General features: G+C 42.2%; 1 protein-coding gene across 6 annotated transcripts in view; it reads left to right on the plus strand.

Moving 5' to 3' along the window:
* DTX3 (deltex E3 ubiquitin ligase 3) overlaps positions 1-20,999 on the plus strand; it is a 103,349-nt gene that overhangs the window by 20,200 nt on the left and 62,150 nt on the right. For 3 of the 6 annotated variants that reach the window (XM_069758572.1, XM_069758576.1, XM_069758571.1), the window contains exon 2: positions 2,612-2,672. In XM_069758572.1, the coding sequence (XP_069614673.1) occupies positions 2,660-2,672 (13 nt within the window). In that variant the 5' untranslated portion in view covers positions 2,612-2,659. Of the gene's footprint in view, positions 1-2,293; positions 2,351-2,386; positions 2,673-3,645; positions 3,725-20,999 lie in introns of those variants that run through there. The other 3 variants (XM_069758573.1, XM_069758574.1, XM_069758575.1) reach the window with 3 other exon arrangements.

The following is a 20,999-nucleotide window of genomic DNA, read 5'->3' on the forward strand; positions in this document are numbered from 1 at the left end:
GATCTGATCCCCATGAGAGTCCTTTAGGTTTTGTTCAGAGTTTGCTCTGAATTAGCAAATAATCAACTTCCCAAACTGTCACTCCTTTCTTGTCCAAACACTAGAAGCATGAAATTGGGAAATTATGGTAGGAAACATTTTTCGGGACCTTGTGTTCAGTATTAGTAGAAAATGCCTGTGTTGGAAATCAGCACTATTTGATTTTCAGGAAAGTCAAAACCTGATCAAGAGGTCTCCGTTGTAGGCGCACATGAAGGGGACGGCACATGACTAGGAGTGGCGGATTACAGCATCCGTCTACACCTCCTGGCCAGTGGTTTGGAGCCTGCAAGTTTTGGCTTTAGCACCAGTCACACTTGCCATCAGTAATTGTGCCCATGTCATACTGGTAGAACTTTCCATATGAAGACAATAGACAGCAGTGACAGGCTCCCAGATAAAAAAAAACCAGACCGACTGCCTTTTCCTGCAGTTCCGCTCCACGTTTGGATTGGCTTTAGTTCAAGTATCTAAACATTTTAATTCCTTTACCCCCTGATACACTGCAGTTTTTGTGAAGAGAGCCGCATCCTATATGTAAAGTAGGAGGGGGACTAGAATAGAACTTGATTGTTAGTGCCCTTTGTAAGATGAGACAGGCTTTTCTAGACCATGGATCCAATTCATTATTGTGTTTGCACTTGTTTTTTTGTCCAGTTTTTGGTGATTTTTGCCTGTTTTTCATTTGAACCATAGTCATTTTTCCAAATAAAAACCATATTTGATTTTGCGCAAAATCTATGAACCATGTATAATATTCATGTGTATGATATTCATTCATACAATGAATACCACAAGTCCGTACAGGAAAAGTGACTTAAAAACCCATCACAAATGATGTATCGGAGCCCATGTGTTGGTCAGTGTAAAGAGTTATAATGGTCCATAGAGCTGTAGAGCATCAGATATGGAGATGTCTCAACAATTGCCGACTCACACATGTCTTGTTGATTGTGAGGGAGCAGTTGTCCTAAAGATCCTACAAATACTCGTAATTGATTGTATCCCTCAGTGAAATGTGTTTCCAAATGTTATTCAGGTGGGAAATGGTGAATACAGAAACCTGGCAGATCGCATTAAAGGCATTGGAGAATGGTGGGGGAGAAGTCTAACCTAAAAAATATCAACTTGAGTGCTCTGAGATAAGATCAATGATGGAGTTGAGGGTTTTATCATTGTTTCAGAAATAGAAGCCATAGTTATTCATGACTAGTTAAAAAGGCAAATTAACGATTATACCAAAACCACTCACCCTGGGACTGAAAAGTGACTATATGTTTGTCTTTTGTAGTCACCCTTCCTAGTGCCCTCTGCCTCTTGCTACCTCCTCCAGTGAGACCAGCTTTCCGGTTTTCCCGTGTCCCAGTTGGTATTAAAATTGTCCCGTGTCCCAGTTGGCGCGGCAGTGGCATGGAGAGCCCATGGTATATCTGAACTATGCCTTCCCTGCCTTTTGTGGGCACGTGGTTCAGATTTACCATTGTGATGGCCCTCTGAGATGTACTGGACCTCCAATCTCAGCAGTGGAGGCAGCAAGAGGCAAAAAGGGCCCCAGAGAGGCAGGGATGGACATATCATTGGGGCAACCTGTGTAGCCACATAGGGGCCCAAGAGGTAATGTGGAATTGTGCATTATGAGGAGCAATTAGGCCAGGTTCACATTGCGTCAAGGCAGTCCGTTAGACGGACTACGTTACACCGCGGCATAAACGCGGTGTAGCGTAGTCCGTTACGGCCGCCATTGACTGAAATGTCGGACGCATCGCTAGCACAATGGGCGTGCGCTAGGGATGTGCCGTCATTGAGTGACGGACCCGGATGCCGCGGTGTAACGTAGTCCGTCTAACGGAATGTGAACCTGGCCTTAGCGTATGTGCTGAACGGACTGCTGCTGGCGCAGTGTGAACCCGGCCGTACAAAGGGCCCATATATTGTTAACGGCATTCTGGCTGTGTCCGCCAGTGCAGGTAGGGCAATTATACATGAGAAATATGTTGTCGCTTCCAGTGCAATAGTGGAGGTCCGCTTTAAAGTCAGTGGGGCCAACCCAAACATTGAATCATTTCTCCATTAGAGCCGTGATGGAGCCATAACATATCACACGTTGCTGTATGAATAGGATTATTCGCATTCACTAATGTGCAGGGCTTATTTGCTGTGGGGAGACCATGGACTAGTGCGCTGTGAAGTATCTGCTTTCTAGCAAAGATGATGTCTGCTGGAAGGAGGCAGGAGAGATGTTTGTGGGCAGGCCAGAGAACCCCGAGCACATGACAGGAAAAGCCAGTCAGTACAGTAATGCAGGGCCTAGGTAACAAAGACATTGTGTCCTATGGCTGGCAGTGCCCTGTCCTGTGCATTGTGTGCGTCACAGGCTGCTGTGGGGGACTCTGGATCGCCCTGTTCTCCCACAGCAGTTTCACTTTAGCAGAGAGCAGGCCCTTGTTTTGGTGTCAGCCTCCATGCCTCCGCCCCTGTCAGCCTGTGTATTGTGAGAGTGCATGACATGGATGGATCCGCTGCCTTCATTTCACCCTAACTCTTCCCTTTTCTCTGCCTTTCTATTTTGCAGATCACTTAACATAGGAGCTGTGGGGATTTCTCGCTGTGGAATCAGCCCATGGGGTCTCCAGGTAAGAAGCCCTCATTTCATTACGTGAGACAATTGAGTGGAAGGCTGGAGGAGGATAACTACATTAAGGCTGAGGTTTCCTCCAGAAGGCTGCGGAGTGAAGGCGACGGGCGCAGCTGCTGCTTCTAGTCGTACAAGCAATGGCATTTTTATTGTGGCTGCTCTTAATATTCATCCAGGTTCTGTGCATCCTTCACATTTCCGAGATGAAGGCGTTACAGAGGTGACGCTGCCGTTAACACTGACATTTTCTACTCTCTGCCGGAGATTCTTGTGGGCTAGTCAGACATATTTTATCAGATGAGTGGGTGCTGAACAGTGCTGGCCGTGTATACAGCCACCGTGGGAAGGGACCTGTGTTTTTCAGTGTTATTTCCATTGAGGAGCTAACGTAGAGTAGGAAGCCATTTACACGTCCGAGTTTTGTGAACGCGATCTATCCATATTTTTGTGAGTGCGGAATATTTGCCCATTATAGTTAATGGGTTCATTCATTTTCGTGTTTTTTTTCTGTGAGCCTCCAAAAAATGGAGACATATCTGATTTCTACCCAGTTTATGGATCAAACTCGGCGATTCGAGCGAAGGGCTTCGCTAAAATATCGTGCGGGTGACATCCGGGTGCAGTCCATTAGGCTTAGGACCCGCAATCTGTTTTTTCCTCAGCAGATCACAAACAAATATGACACCGGTAGGTCTTTAAAAAAAAACTCGACACAAATCCAGCGAATAAGGAAGAATAAAAAATGTATTTTTACCCATGTATACTGATATCCCATAGATCCTGTAAGTCTGGCTTATGTACTTGTCACAGGGTGTCCGCAATGATCGTAGGGTGAAAGGTTAGAGGAAGTGCATTGTACATTGGGGTTGTCATTATCACCTCCAGCCTCGTATCCGTGCTCTTACCGTGTAATGCTACCGGGCTGCATTGTACGCTACCATAGAGGTTAAGTCTTTGTTCTCCATTTGCAGATAGTGCCCTTCATTTTGGTCTCCTGAATTCGATTAATTCTGAAAGTTGGGCCTGATTTCTCAGTGGGAGAGTCTGAGGGTGAGTGTCTGTCCCTAAGGTCTGGCTGTGTATGGAGTAGGGTGGCGTTGTACGCGTGATGTACGTTTCTCATGTGACCCCATGGACATTGAAATAGACCAATATGTCTGTACGCGGTGATATACTCATTTGCAAGACGTCTCATCCCCAAATGTGTCCGGACCAATGTGTTAATGACTAGTGAAATCTTACAGAATAATATACGTCATGTGGACGCTACTTTTTTTTTTTTCTTCAATAAATTACATTACTAGAGCCGAATGTCATTGTATGGTTGATAGAAGCATTTACGTTGCTGTCTTAACGGAGTTCTCCCTTTGACGTAGTTAATTACAGTGCAGGGATTGCTTGATCTGAAGGAAATGGATTAATGCTTGTTTACAAAGCTGTAAAATTGCAGGTTTTAGAGGAACTGAGCCTTTGTCTTGTCATACGCTCATTGGAAGGAAGGACGTTGAGCTGTATGTCAATATGACTTTGCTGGAGGCGAGTTTGGAAAGGTAAAAGTCCATAAATGTTATGTATTATCAATAATGCTATAGTTATTTGTTTACGGTTATGTTACATTTATAGATTTTATGGCCAAAAGTATGTGACTATTCGACCATCACATGAGCATGTAGGACATGTAACTCCAAAACTATGAATATTAATATGACATTTGGGACCTCGCTTGCACCTTTCTCCACCTCCACTCTTCTAGGAAATACTTTCCACTAGATATTGGAGTGTGAACAGCAGCGATTGTGACTTGTGCCAGTTATTACTATTACGGGCAGATGCCGGCTGTGTATTAGAGCCGGCATCTGCCCTGTATGAAGTGGTATAAACATATAGAAAAGCACGTATTTCTGAACAATGGTAGAAAACGTTATTAAATTGTATAAAAACAAGTATTAAAAAATAGCCAACAGTGCTAAGGTGAGCCAAAGAAACAGAAAAGGCATCACCATTGGATGGGTAAAATATCAGTACGTGGATCATGGGCTCCGGGGTATAACGTAAATTGCAGACTATATACAATCAGTAGTACCTTTATAGGCCCCCAATACTCATATCCATAGGTCCCCAGTGCATAAGTAAGGTAGTATGTATATGGATTATAGACTACGGGGTTAAAAGTGTGTTACAGGCTGCATATAAACAATAGTGCCGTCATTTAAACCAAAGAAGGCCCCTGATACTAAAGTCCATAGATCCTCAATACATAACCAAGATAATACATGCAGTAAATTACAAAATGAGTTCAGATAGAGCTCACCAACACCCAAATGGCGATGCCACAGCCCCTATGCGCATTTCGGCGACGTGCCTTCGTCAGGGGGAGTGGCATCACAGCAGAAACATGCCCATTGGTTCCTGTATGAAGTGGGTCTGCTTTTGAGCGCCCGCTCATTACACGCGCACCCTGGCCATAGCCTACATGTACAGCAGGGCGTGCGAAGGGGTTAAAGCAAACAGTCTGCTCTCATATGTCAGTTAGCATGGCAGAGTGACATCAGTTTCCTTGTCCTTGTTGACACTTCTGATCTAATGAGAAGATAACTGAAATTATGAAAGCAGGTCATTTTATTGTAGGGCTAAAATTCTGTGGAAATTGTTTTTTTTGTGATTAGGTTAATTTTTATTGCAAGGAATAATCTTGCAATTTTTTTGCAATTTATCTTATCATTATTCATAACAATTTTAGTTAATCAAATTACCACTGTGAAAAGTGAAGCATGAAAATTGGTCTCCAATATTTTGGTATTGTAGATGCGAAATCTACCAATAGGATCCTAATCAGGGCTATTCTTGTGTGCCGCACTTCAGGTCTTTTAAGAAAATCTGTCATATCCCAAAATGCTATTATCCTGCAGATATGGAGTTAATCTACAGGTGAACAGCGATCTAAAGTTGTGCAGCCTCCACAAGCCTGGATACCAGGGGAAAATTTCTCCCGTCATCCTCCACCATTACCCAGTCATAGAGGCGTGGCTCCAGTCACCGCTTAGTACATACCACAGGTACAGTACACTGATACACTTCTAAGCTGGCTGTCAGTCAGTGTTGGGGTGTGGTTACAGCTACCGCTAACTATGTACTCAGCGGTGATTGAAGCCACGCCTCTATGACTGAAAGCTGGCGGCTTTTAGTGCATCAGCCACACAGCTTTAGACCACTTTTAGGCCGGCGTCACACTCAGCGTAAGACAATACAGTCCGTATATTACGGCCGTAATACGCTGTAAAGTCCCCAAAAAAGTGGTCCGTAGCTCCTCCGTAGGCAGGGTGTGTCAGCGTATTTTGCGCATGGCATCCTCCGTATGTAATCCGTATGGCATCCGTACTGCGTGTTTTTCTCGCAGGCTTGCAAAACCAACACACGGCTATACAAGGGATCCATGTGTTAAAATAAAAATATATATACATATACTGTCTATATATATATATATATATATATATATATATATATATATATAATGTATGTATATATATATATAATGTATGTATATATATATATATTTGTATATATATATATATACAGTTAGGTCCATATATATTTGGACAGAGACAACATTTTTCTAATTTTGGTTATAGATATTACCACAATGAATTTTAGACAAAACAATTCAGATACAGTTGAAGTTCAGTCTTTCAGCTTTCATTTGAGGGTATCCACATTAAAATTGGATGAAGGGTTTAGGAGTTTCAGCTCCTTAACATGTGCCACCCTGTTTTTAAAGGGACCAAAAGTAATTGGACAGATTCAATAATTTTAACTAAAATGTTCATTTTTAGTACTTGGTTGAAAACCCTTTGTTGGCAATGACTGCCTGAAGTCTTGAACTCATGGACATCACCAGACGCTGTGTTTCCTTCTTTTTGATGCTCTGCCAGGCCTTCACTACTGTGGTTTTCAGTTGCTGTTTGTTTGTGGGCCTTTCTGTCTGAAGTTTAGTCTTTAACAAGTGAAATGCATGCTCAATTGGGTTGAGATCAAGTGACTGACTTGGCCATTCAAGAATATTCCACTTCTTTGCTTTAATAAACTCCTGGGTTGCTTTGGCTTTATGTTTTGGGTCATTGTCCATCTGTAGTATGAAATGACGACCAATCCGTTTTGCTGCATTTGGCTGGATCTGAGCACACAGTATGGCTCTGAATACCTCAGAACTCATTCAGCTGCTTTTGTCCTGTGTCACATCATCAATAATCACTAGTGACCCAGTGCCACTGGCAGCCATGCATGCCCAAGCCATCACACTGCCTCCGCCATGTTTTACAGATGAAGTGGTATGCTTTGGATCATGAGCTGTACCACGCCTTCGCCATACTTTTCTCTTTCCATCATTCTGGTAGAGGTTGATCTAGGTTTCATCTGTCCAAAGAATGTTCATCCAGAACTGTGCTGGCATGTTTAGATGTTTTTTAGCAAAGTCCAGTCTAGCCTTTCTACTCTTGATGCTTATGAGTGGCTTGCACCGTGCAGTGAACCCTCTGTATTTACTTTCATGCAGTCTTCTCTTTATGGTAGATTTGGATATTGATACACCTACCTCCTGTAGAGTGTTGGTCACTTGGTTGGCTGTTGTGAAGGGGTTTCTCTTCATTATGGAGATTATTCTGCGATCATCCACCACTGTTGTCTTCCGTGGGCGCCCAGGTCTTTTTGCATTAATGAGTTCACCAGTGCTTTCTTTCTTTCTCAGGATGTACCAAACTGTAGATTTTGCCACTCCTAATATTGTAGCAATTTCTCGGATGTTTTTTTTTCTGTTTTTGCAGCTTAAACATGGCTTGTTTCACCTGTATGGAGAGCTCCTTTGACCGCATGTTTACTTCACAGCAAAACCTTCCAAATGCAAGAACCACACCTCAAATCAACTCCAGGCCTTTTATCTGCTTAATTGAGAATGATATAATGAAGGGATTGCCCACACCTGTCCATGAAATAGCCTTGGAGTCAATTGTCCAATTACTTATGGTCCCTTTAAAAACAGGGTGGCACATGTTAAGGAGCTAAAAATCCTAAACCCTTCATCCAATTTTAATGTGGATACCCTCAAATGAAAGCCGAGAGTCTGAAATTCAACTGCATCTGAATTGTTTTGTTTAAAATTCATTGTGGTAATGTCTGTAACCGAAATTAGAAAAATGTTGTCTTTGTCCAAATATATATGGACCTAACTGTGTGTGTATATATATATATATATATATATATATGTGTGTCATTAGACACATATATGTATATATATTATTACTTCATACAGCGCTAGATAGCTTTAAAGCCGGTAATTCAATTACCGGCTTTTGCTATCTCCTTCCTAAACCCGACATGATTTGTGACATGGTTTACATACAGTAAACCATGTCATATCACCTTTTTTTTTGCATATTCCACACTACTAATGTTAGTAGTGTGTATATGCTAAATTTGGCCATTCTATCTACTAAATTAAAGGGTTAAATGGCGGAAAAAATTGGCGTGGGCTCCTGCGCAATTTTCTCCACCAGAGTAGTAAAGCCAGTGACTGAGGGCAGATATTAATAGCCTGGAGAGGGTCCATGGTTATTGGCCCCCCCCTGGCTAAAAACACCTGCCCCCAGCCACCCCAGAAAAGGCACATCTGGAAGATGCGCCTATTCTGGCACTTGGCCACTCTCTTCCCATTCCCGTGTAGCGGTGGGATATGGGGTAATGAAGGGTTAATGCCACCTTGCTATTGTAAGGTGACATTAAGCCAAATTAATAATGGAGAGGCGTCAATTATGACACCTATCCATTATTAATCCAATAGTAGTAAAGGGTTAAAAAAAACACACACATTATTAAAAATTATTTTAATGAAAAAATCACAAAGGTTGTTGTAATAATTTATTCTACGCTCAATCCACTCACTGAAGACCCTCGATCTGTAACAAAGTCAAAATAATAAACCAACAATATTCTTACCTTCCGAAGATCTGGAATGTCCAACGATGTAAATCCATCTGAAGGGGTTAAAATATTTTGCAGCCACGAGCTTTGCTAATGCAACGTTGTTCGTGGCTGCAAAACCCCGGGGAATGAAGGTAAAGTAGGTCAATGACCTATATTGAATCCTATCAACAACCAAAAGCCTAATGCCCCAAAGCAATTCATGTCAGAAAGTACAAAATATATATTTTATTAAAGTACACAATGAAGGTAAAGTAGGTCAATGACCTATATTTACCTGCATTTGCGGTGAGGCGCCCTCTGCTGGTTGTCCCTAGATCGTGGGAACTTTCCTAGAAAGCTCCCTGGCTCGAGTTCATATGAGGACAACCAGCAGAGGGCGCCTCTTATGAACTCGAGCCTGGGAGCTTTCTAAGAAAGTTCCCACGATCTAGGGACAACCAGCAGATGGCGCCTCACCGCAAATGCAGGTAAATATAGGTCATTGTTTTACAAAAACCGAACTTGTGGATATAATGACCAATATAACAATCCCTTGTATCTGGAGTGCCCATTACACTCCAACATGGGAAAACAGGGGCATAACTCCCATTCAAATAGAATCCTATCAACAACCAAGAGCCTAATGCCCCAAAGCAATTCATGTCAGAAAGTACAAAATATATATTTTATTAAAGCAAGTACACAATACAATAAAAATACGATACAAAATGAGGGTAGGGTGAACGACTACAGTGGAACACCAATCACATGGGAGAACACACCTGAAGCATAACCAAGTGCTATCAAAAGGCAGCCCAAAGGAAATAAATATCTCCACAGAAGGTCGGGTATTAACCCAAATGCTAGTGGGAGGGGAAAGGCATAAGAATCTAAAGTGCAAATAGCCAGTGGCTGAATAACTGCTACATCCTATCCCTTATTTACACCCATCCCTACTCAAGCAATGACCATAAAGTGCAAGTGACTAAAAATGCGCCTATGTGGCGTGCCGCCAGTTGAACTCACCCATGTGTGCACTCCCAGGCGATCGGTATCCCACAGAAAAGCCCCGACGCGCGTTTCGCGCACTGCGCTTCCTCGGGCAGGTATCGTATTTTTATTGTATTGTGTACTTGCTTTAATAAAATATATATTTTGTACTTTCTGACATGAATTGCTTTGGGGCATTAGGCTCTTGGTTGTTGATAGGATTCTATTTGAATGGGAGTTATGCCCCTGTTTTCCCATGTTGGAGTGTAATGGGCACTCCAGATACAAGGGATTGTTATATTGGTCATTATATCCACAAGTTCGGTTTTTGTAAAACAATGACCTATATTTACCTGCATTTGCGGTGAGGCGCCATCTGCTGGTTGTCCCTAGATCGTGGGAACTTTCCTAGAAAGCTCCCAGGCTCGAGTTCATAAGAGGCGCCCTCTGCTGGTTGTCCTCATATGAAATCGAGCCAGGGAGCTTTCTAGGAAAGTTCCCACGATCTAGGGACAACCAGCAGAGGGCGCCTCACCGCAAATGCAGGTAAATATAGGTCATTGACCTACTTTACCTTCACTCCCCGGGGTTTTGCAGCCACGAACAACGTTGCATTAGCAAAGCTCGTGGCTGCAAAATATTTTAACCCCTTCAGATGGATTTACATCGTTGGACATTACAGATCTTCGGAAGGTAAGGATATTGTTGGTTTATTATTTTGAGTTTGTTACAGATCGAGGGTCTTCAGTGAGTGGATTGAGCGTAGAATAAATTATTACAACAACCTTTGTGATTTTTTCATTAAAATAATTTTTAATAATGTGTGTGTGTATGTGTTTTTTTAACCCTTTACTACTATTGGATTAATAATGGAGAGGTGTCATAATTGACACCTCTCCATTATTAATTTGGCTTAATGTCACCTTACAATAGCAAGGTGGCATTAACCCTTCATTACCCCATATCCCATCGCTACACGGGAATGGGAAGAGAGTGGCCAAGTGCCAGAATAGGCGCATCTTCCAGATGTGCCTTTTCTGGGGTGGCTGGGGGCAGATGTTTTTAGCCAGGGGGGGGGGGGGGGGGGCGCCAATATCCGTGGACCCTCTCCAGGCTATTAATATCTGCCCTCAGTGACTGGCTTTACTACTTTGGCGGAGAAAATTGCGCGGGAGCCCACGCCAATTTTTTCCGCCATTTAACCCTTTAATTTAGTAGATAGAACAGCCAAATTTTGCATATACACACTACTAACATTAGTAGTGTGGAATATGCAAAAAAAAAGGTGATATGAGATGGTTTACTGTATGTAAACCATGTCACAAATCATGTCTGGTTTAGGAAGGAGATAGCAAAAGCCGGTAATTGAATTACCGGCTTTAAAGCTATCTAGCGCTGTATGAAGTAATAATATATATACATATATGTGTTTCACTGACATATATATATATATATACAGTGGGGCAAAAAAGTATTTAGTCAGTCAGCAATAGTGCAAGTTCCACCACTTAAAAAGATGAGAGGCGTCTGTAATTTACATCATAGGTAGACCTCAACTATGGGAGACAAACTGAGAAAAAAAAAATCCAGAAAATCACATTGTCTGTTTTTTTAACATTTTATTTGCATATTATGGTGGAAAATAAGTATTTGGTCAGAAACAAAATTTCATCTCAATACTTTGTAATATATCCTTTGTTGGCAATGACAGAGGTCAAACGTTTTCTGTAAGTCTTCACAAGGTTGCCACACACTGTTGTTGGTACGTTGGCCCATTCCTCCATCCAGATCTCCTCTAGAGCAGTGATGTTTTTGGCTTTTCGCTTGGCAACACGGACTTTCAACTCCCTCCAAAGGTTTTCTATAGGTTGACTCCAGGACCTTGAAATGCTTCTTACGAAGCCACTCCTTCGTTGCCCTGGCGGTGTGCTTTGGATCATTGTCATGTTGAAAGACCCAGCCACGTTTCATCTTCAATGCCCTTGCTGATGGAAGGAGGTTTGCACTCAAAATCTCACGATACATGGCCCCATTCATTCTTTCATGTACCCGGATCAGTCGTCCTGGCCCCTTTGCAGAGAAACAGCCCCAAAGCATGATGTTTCCACCACCATGCTTTACAGTAGGTATGGTGTTTGATGGATGCAACTCAGTATTCTTTTTCCTCCAAACACGACAAGTAGTGTTTCTACCAAACAGTTCCAGTTTGGTTTCATCAGACCATAGGACATTCTCCCAAAACTCCTCTGGATCATCCAAATGCTCTCTAGCAAACTTCAGACGGGCCCGGACATGTACTGGCTTAAGCAGTGGGACACGTCTGGCACTGCAGGATCTGAGTCCATGGTGGCGTAGTGTGTTACTTATGGTAGGCCTTGTTACATTGGTCCCAGCTCTCTGCAGTTCATTCACTAGGTCCCCCCGCGTGGTTCTGGGATTTTTGCTCACCGTTCTTGTGATCATTCTGACCCCACGGGGTGGGATTTTGCGTGGAGCCCCAGATCGAGGGAGATTATCAGTGGTCTTGTATGTCTTCCATTTTCTAATTATTGCTCCCACTGTTGATTTCTTCACTCCAAGCTGGTTGGCTATTGCAGATTCAGTCTTCCCAGCCTGGTGCAGGGCTACAATTTTGTTTCTGGTGTCCTTTGACAGCTCTTTGGTCTTCACCATAGTGGAGTTTGGAGTCAGACTGTTTGAGGGTGTGCACAGGTGTCTTTTTATACTGATAACAAGTTTAAACAGGTGCCATTACTACAGGTAATGAGTGGAGGAAAGAGGAGACCCTTAAAGAAGAAGTTACAGGTCTGTGAGAGCCAGAAATCTTGATTGTTTGTTTCTGACCAAATACTTATTTTCCACCATAATATGCAAATAAAATGTTAAAAAAACAGACAATGTGATTTTCTGGATTTTTTTTTTTCTCAGTTTGTCTCCCATAGTTGAGGTCTACCTATGATGTAAATTACAGACGCCTCTCATCTTTTTAAGTGGTGGAACTTGCACTATTGCTGACTGACTAAATACTTTTTTGCCCCACTGTATATATATACCTATTCTATGTGTACACATTTATTCTACCTATTCTACTGTAAGCTGTCAGTGTGATTTTACTGTACACCGCACTGAATTGCCGGCTTTTCTCTCTAACAGCGCTGCGTATTTCTCGCAAGTCACACTGCTGGTCCGTGTGTAATCCGTATTTTTGGGGCTTCCATAGACTTTCATTGGCGTTTTTTTTGCGCAATATGGTGACAAACGCAGCATGCTGCGATTTTCTACGGCCATAGAAAGCCATATAATACGGATCAGTAAAATACGACAGATAGGAGCAGGGGCATAGAGAATAATTGTGCCGTTTGTTTTGCGAGTTTTACGGACGTATTTTCTGCGCTCTTACATCCGTAAAACTCGCAAGTGTGACGGCGGCCTTAACCTGCAGAGTAAACCCCATATCTGCAGGTTAATAGCGTTTTTTGATATGACATGTTCCCTTTATTGTATTTTAGTGGCTGACAATGTATTTGCTTCCACCCTTCTTTCACTGATATGACCAGCCAGCCGTAATAACATAATTCTTATTAGCTCGGTGTCCACTGTTTACCCTGTACCTGTTTACCCTGTACCTGATTACCCTGTACCTGATTACCCTGTACCTGATTACCCTGTACCTGATTACCCTGTACCTGATTACCCTTTATCTGTTTACCCTGTACCAGTTTACCCTGTACTTGATTACCCTGTACCTGTTTACCCTGTACCTGATTACTCGTTACCTGATTACCCTATATCTGTTTACCCTGTACCTGATTACTCGTTACCTGATTACCCTGTACCTGATTACTCGTTACCTGATTACCCTGTACCTGTTTACCCTATATCTGTTTACCCTGTACCTGTTTACCCTGTACCTGTTTACCCTTTACCTGATTACCCTGTACCTGATTACCCTGTACCTGATTACCCTGTACCTGATTACCCTGCACCCTTCTTTCACTGATATGACCAGCCAGCCGTAATAACATAATTCTTATTAGCTTGGTGTCCACTGTTTACCCTGTATCTGTTTACCCTGTATCTGTTTACCCTGTACCGGTTTACCCTGTACCTGTTTACCCTGTACTTGTTTACCCTGTACCGGTTTACCCTGTACTTGTTTACCCTGTACCTGTTTACCCTGTACCTGTTTACTCTGTACCGGTTTACCCTGTACTTGTTTACCCTGTACCGGTTTACCCTGTACCGGTTTACCCTGTACCGGTTTACCCTGTACCTGTTTACCCTGTACCTGTTTACCCTGTACCTGTTTACCCTGTACCTGTTTACCCTGTACCGGTTTACCCTGTACCGGTTTACCCTGTACCTGTTTACCCTGTACTTGTTTACCCTGTACCGGTTTACCCTGTACCTGTGCCTGTTTACCTTGTACCTATGTACCCTGTGCTATTGACAGTGAGGTAGCTATTTATCTTGGTCAAGCAGTATAATAAACCCTTCATTCTGCCATTAATCCTTCACCTGCTTGGCTTGATAACATTGCTTCACTATTGGTTTCTTTGTTTTATCAAACTAGTTTGGCGTGTATCCTGTTTTGCAAGGAAATGTTTTATCAGGTGTGAAAGCAGCTTTATTTTATAACTTTTTTGTGAATTACTAGACATGAAAATGTTGACTGCCACAGAAATATATCCACTTTATATTTACTGTACAGACTTTCAACAGTGGTTGTAATAACAATATATGTATAGCAGCCATGGTAACCCACCACAAGTGTCCACCCTTAGGAAGGAACTAAGTATCCTATACTTCTTACACTTGTCTATAGTGTTAATGATTCTGAATTAAGCACAGCGTTCTCCGCAGCAGTGGGGGTCAAAAAGGCCTATTTGAGGGGTCATAAACATAAAAAGTGGTGGTTATTGGACAAATCTTTTAAAGGGAATGTTTCACTTATATTATTGTTTAATAATGCATATTTTGTCAAATCGTTTTTATTTCTCATTATAGATTTTTTTGGGGTCTGTATGTGATTATTGGGGTGGCCATCTTTATTCTGTATAATTTTTCTTTAGAGTAGCCACGTGAGCCATAGGACACAGGATACTGAAGATGTTAATGTCTTATATGGGAAAGTCTGGTGGGAAGCTTTGTGATTTGTGCAGAGGTCCAATGCGCAGGGAAGGGAGAAGGTGTGTTGTGATATCACCTATAGTGAATGGTGGATTCAGTTTTATCTACAGGTTTTTTTTATATAAAATGTGGCAGAAAAAATTGAAAAAGTAATTTTAATAAAAATGTTAAATGTATGAATTCAAGTTTAAAGGGAACCTGTCAGCAGGATTGTACAGACACTGTCAGGTTGGCGCTGTTATACTGATTAAAATGATACCTGGGTACAGAAATCTAAGACCTGGTAATCCCAGGATCGACATGTGTCTGCCAGCATTGCGGAGCTGCAGGGTTCCCACATGAGATCTGCCAGTGACTCATGTTACCGTCGTTTGCTACTCTCCCTTGTATCTGGGGCGTCTTTCGATGCCCTAGTTACAATGGAAAAAAATCAATAAAGTAAAAAAAAATGTAACAAAAAAGTTACGTAAATAAATATGCGTACAAATCTTGTCCCAAAAAATAAAAAAATATAGATTTTTTTTTCATAAAAAATACAGTTTATTACATACATATAAGGAAAAACCAGAATCCAACACACATTAGATATCTACGCAACATTAATAATCTGGACACTTCATTCAACAATTTGTTTGGTGTGAAATATGAACAGTGAAAATACAAACCACTTTTTTCGATCGTTTAGTTGCAAAGAAAGCTGCAGCGGTATGTAAATTACACAATATTGCTTTACTACCAAGTTGAACTTATTGTATTGACCTCGGTATCTGACCCTTCTGGATTTACCCCAAAACAGCTAAAAAATGAATTTGTCAGACATAAAATAAAGCCTAGAGCAGAAATGTCAGTGAAAAAAAAAAAGTCATGGCTGCTGAAAAAGTGGAAAGGAAAAAAACTAAAACAAAAATTGACTAGTCATTAAGGCACTGATCATTAAATGGTTTAACCCTTTGCTTCACTAACTTTACCTCCAGTTTGGCATATCCCAACTTTTTATTTAACATAATCTATATGACAGACCACATCTGGTTGTAATGAAGGCTATCCTAGGCAATACAGCACTCCCCGTTGCTTTGCTGAATGCTTAGGGTCCGACTCATCGGACCCCCAGTGATCCTGAGAACGGGGCTCCGTGACCTTGAAAATGGGGCTGCGCAGAGCCTATTCTGGAATGGAGCAGCGGGGTTGGCATCCTCTTAGTCCGCTCCTGTCATTACCTATAGGACTGCAGGATCCATTCTTCGGGTGTTTTATAGTCTGAGTGATTATTCCTAGAAACGCTCATTCATGATAATCTGCCAGTGTAAATCGCCCTAAATGATCCGGGATGCAGTGTAGCACAAAGCATTGCATAACTCGGTACAGACGTATCGGGGGGGTTGTACGCTGACTGTCATAAATAGTTTTGGAGAAATCCTTGCAGGGGAAATATGGAATTAGCATTTTAATTACTCGTTCATGCTGTGCTTATCAGTGTGCATGGAGACCTGTGTCCAGACTCTCCCACCCTGATGGATAGCTGTGATTGACAGCTGTCTCTATGAGCATCTGTGCACGGAAGGATGTCAATCACAAGAAAAACAACATTAGCACACTAATTTATAAGTTTCTCTTTCATTTTGCACTTTAAAATTATTTAAAGGGAACCTGTCACCTGATTCACACCGCCAAACCAGAATGAATCAGACATCGTCTCAGTTATTGCAGCTCAGACATTTCAGAGAAAACAAACTGTGAAAAGTCTGCCGGGGACTATGTGTCTTGGATGCCCAGTCTACGGCAGGTCCTCTATGGATCAGGTCCCCTATGGATCCGATCCCCATGACTGACCGGTCCCTCTCTCTTCCTGTGGGCTCATGCACACAGCCGATTATGGTGGATGGGTGTTATCCATGGTTTTCGCAGATAGCACTCGTACCCATGATATTCTACGGGGCTGTGCACATGTCCAATTTTGATCCAAGTGTCAGCTTGAAATCGGCGATACAAGTCTTGGGGTCCATGGAAAACACCGGACCACACTCTGATGACATCTGATTTTCAGGGACTGACTGAATGGAGATTTTTTTTTTTTCTCTCCACCTCCGAGGAAAGCTGATGCCACTGTGATCAAATTCTGATCAGAATAATTGCACTGTTTTTCTTGGATGGAGAGAAAGCGGTCGTGTGCACCTACCCTATCTGCCTGAAACTAGTAATCTAAGCCACAGTCTCCGGACGGCTTTTCAAAGTACGGTATGTTGTCATTGAAACGCTGCAACATTTCAGTAGCGCAACTGGTTTCTAATTCACACTGCCCGCGGTTTGGGCAGCATGAATTACCTGACACCATCGCTTTCATCATTGCCTCTATCACACACTCTCCATAGAGAGGATAGCATAATCCAATGAATGAGGGGTCTGCTTATCTTTAAAAAGGTCCTATCACCAGGTCACAATTTGCCAGTTTTGCTTATTTTTTTCCCGCTGCTCCCCTGAATATTTTGCTTTTTTTTTGTAAATCTACAATGCTATTCCAGAGATACCCGCCTTTTTTTAGAGTAAATTTTTATGGTTTTCTGCCAATGGGGCGATGCTCACAGGATTCTCTGGAGAGTGTGATTTTAGGCTGCCCTGCCTTATTACCCTGATCACACCCCTTTTGCAAGGACCACAAAATGGCACTAATAAAATGGCCCATATCTCTGGTACCGTATAGGGGATTTACAAAAAACGGAAATACTCGTGGGCAGCGGGAATAAAATAAGAGCAAATACTGCCCACTATTGATCTGCTGACACCCTCTTTTAGTGGTGTATCTGACAACAAGCTTATCCACTGATGTCATGTACCAATGGATATCATGTGCAAATATGTAAAATCATAGATTTTCTTTCATATCTGCGGCGGTCTGTTTGAGCAGTTGTCCCATGCAGAAGTTTAGAAGTTTGCTTTATCATACATGGGGAAAGATGATTTCCAGTTATAAGACCAAAATTGAGATTTTACTTTGCATTAAAATTTATTAAAAGCAGTGAGTCCGATATATCTGTGTATATTTGTGGACTAAAATACCCTCAGATGTAACCTAGTCTATGGTTAAGTCATTGGGCCTCTTTTTCCTTCACATACAGAAAGGCTCTATAATTGCCTGTGTGTGGATCATTTGATCAAAGATATAAGACAAATGTTGGAGACCTAGTCCTGATGAATGTCTTATGCTGGGGAGAGGCCACCACTCTTGTATGGTGCTCCACCGCTAACAAATCTCCATTGAGTGGTGGATATTTCTGCCCAATACACTAAATGATAGTTTATTAAGAGTGGACCTTACAGAAGGACATAAATGGTTGGTTCTTTGCATATCTAGATACAAAGGGACAAAACCCGCTGGTGATCCTTCACCACAAGAGTGCAGGGAGAACGGAAGGACAAGAAAAAATCCTCCTGCAATTCTTCTATATTATTTCAAAACTCTCTTTTTCGGTGATTACTTTGTATCTCCGTTCATGCTGCACCCACACACACAAAGGATACACCATTTGGAAGGTAAACCTGCCCCTTCAGCAAGAAAATAGCCAAACAAACCACACATCCACGAAAAGATCACAAAATACACTTTAACCATTAATTTTCATAAATCTGCAGTAAGGAAAAATGACCTGCAGGAGGCACAACACTACCCCAAAGCACAATACCACAAAGCTGAACTAAAGATATAAATAAATGCAGCCTAAAAGGGACCGGACAGGTTCTGAACCATCAGATTTTCCGTATTATTGGACAGTCATTGATAAGTCTATCTTCCTTCTAAGGTTGCAGCTTATTGGTGACCTGGAGTCACCTCTGGTTCCAAGTAAAAAACTGCAGCGTTGACATAACTCAGACTGTACATTGTTTCCCGATGGGAGAGATTGATGGAAACAACCTTGCAAAAATTGAAAAAACAAATCCAATCGTAGGGGAAAAAAAGGGGTAAAATAATCTGCAGATATTTTTGTTTTTAACGGGATATTCCCAATTATTATACAATGTTGTAAATATGCTCAGTTATGGGTTCAATTCTTCTTCATCATTTTTACTGTCAAAGTGGCACTGCTGTACAAGGAGCTGCTCTGTTCACATACATAGGGCTGTGTTGCACTTCCCTACACTGCAGATAGATGGCAGTGCTGCTGTGGAGGGGAAAAAAATGCTGCTGCCCCTGTTCTTTTGCAAGGTCCTGACAATCAGACCCCTTCTGATCATTAAATAAAATACCATTATGTTTAATGTTGGGGGATCTCCTTTAGGCTGGAGTCACACACAACATATAAAAAATCGGTCCCTTTTACACGGGCGAGAATTGCAGAAATGTTCCCTGAACAGTGATCCGTATGTCATCTGTGTGCAGTGCGAGGATGCAATTTTCTCACATGTAAGCATCCGTGTGACATCATCCATATGACATCCGTACGGTGAGATTTTCTCGCTGGCTTGCAAAATGGACATATAATGGATAGATCCAATATATATAATGGATCTATGGGCTCAAATATTTGTGAAAAGATATATGCAGTATATATATATATATATATATATATATATATATATATATATAATATATACCGTATATACTCGAGTATAAGCCGACCCCCCTAATTTTGCCACAAAACTTAATGACTCGAGTATAAGCCTAGGGTGGGAAATGCAGCAGCTACCGGTAAATGTCAAAAGTAAAAATAGATACCAATAAAAGTAAAATTAATTGAGACATGAGTAGGTTAAGTGTTTTTGAATATCCATATTGAATCAGGAGCCCCATATAATGCTCCATACAGTTTATGATGGGCTCCATAAGATGCTCCATATTAAAATATGCCCCATATAATGCTCCACAAATGTGGATTATGGCCCCATAAGATGCTCCATACAGATAATTGCCCCATATAATGCTGCACATGGCCCCATAAGATGCTCCATACAGATATTTGCCCCATATAATGCTGCACATGGCCCCATAAGATGCTCCATACAGATAAATGCCCCATATAATGCTGCACATGGCCCCATAAGATGCTCCATACAGATAAATGCCCCATATAATGCTGCACATGGACACTTAAGATGCTCCATGCAGACATTTGCCCCCATATAATGCTGCACATGGCCACATAAGATGCTCCATACAGTTATTTGCCCCGTATAATGCTCCACAAATGTTTATTATGACCCCATAAGATGCCCTATACAGATATTTGCCCCATATAATGCTGCACATGGCCCCATACAGATATTCGTCCCCATATCATGCTGCACATGGCCACATAAGATGCCCCATACAGATATTTGCCCTATTTGCCCCAATATCATGCTGCACATGGCCACATAAGATGCCCCATACAGATATTTTCCCCCATATAATGCTGCCCATGGCCACATAAGATGCCCCATACAGATATTTGCCCACATATAATGCTGCCCATGGCCACATAAGATGCTCCATACAGATATTTGCCCCATATGCTGTTGCTGCGATTAAAAAAATAAAAAAAATTACATACTCACCTCTCAGGCCCCCGGCACTTGCTATACTCACCTTTCCCGTTCCACCGCTGACCGCCGCTGTGTCTTCCCCATCCTCTGCGCCGATGTTCAGGAAGAGGGCGGCGTGCACTAATCACGTCACCGCGCCCTCTGACCTGATCGTCACTGCGGAAGACACAGCGGCGCCGACGGTGGAACGAGGAGCAGGTAAGTGTCGCACACTGCCCCCGTCATACTTACCTGCTCCTGGCGCCGTCGCTGCACGTCTGTTACCCGCCGCCGCATTTTCTTCCTGTGCTGAGCGGTCACCGTTACCGCTCATTACAGTAATGAATATGCGGCTCCACCTCTATGGGAGGTGGAGCCGCATATTCATTACTGTAATGAGCGGTATCATGTGACCGCTCACTACAGGAAGAAGCTGCAGCGCTGGAAGAAGCAGGGACGTGCAGGGACCGCGCCAGGAGTAGGTGAGTATAATTAGACAGCCCCCGCTCCCCCTACCCTGCCGACCCCTGGGTATGACTCGAGTATAAGCCGAGAGGGGGACTTTCAGCCCAAAAAAGTGGGCTGAAAATCTCGGCTTATACTCGAGTATATACGGTAAGTAGATTTTCTAGTTTATCTTTAAAACAGTTATTAAGACAAATGATTGTCCTAAATAATAGTTTAATGTATGACATAACTTGTTTTGCTGTATTTTCCATCCCATTTATCATATAAGGTACCTGTCATATAAAAGTGGTGA

This window comes from Ranitomeya imitator, chromosome 3, assembly GCF_032444005.1.
Source record: "Ranitomeya imitator isolate aRanImi1 chromosome 3, aRanImi1.pri, whole genome shotgun sequence".
Lineage (NCBI taxonomy): Eukaryota > Metazoa > Chordata > Amphibia > Anura > Dendrobatidae > Ranitomeya > Ranitomeya imitator.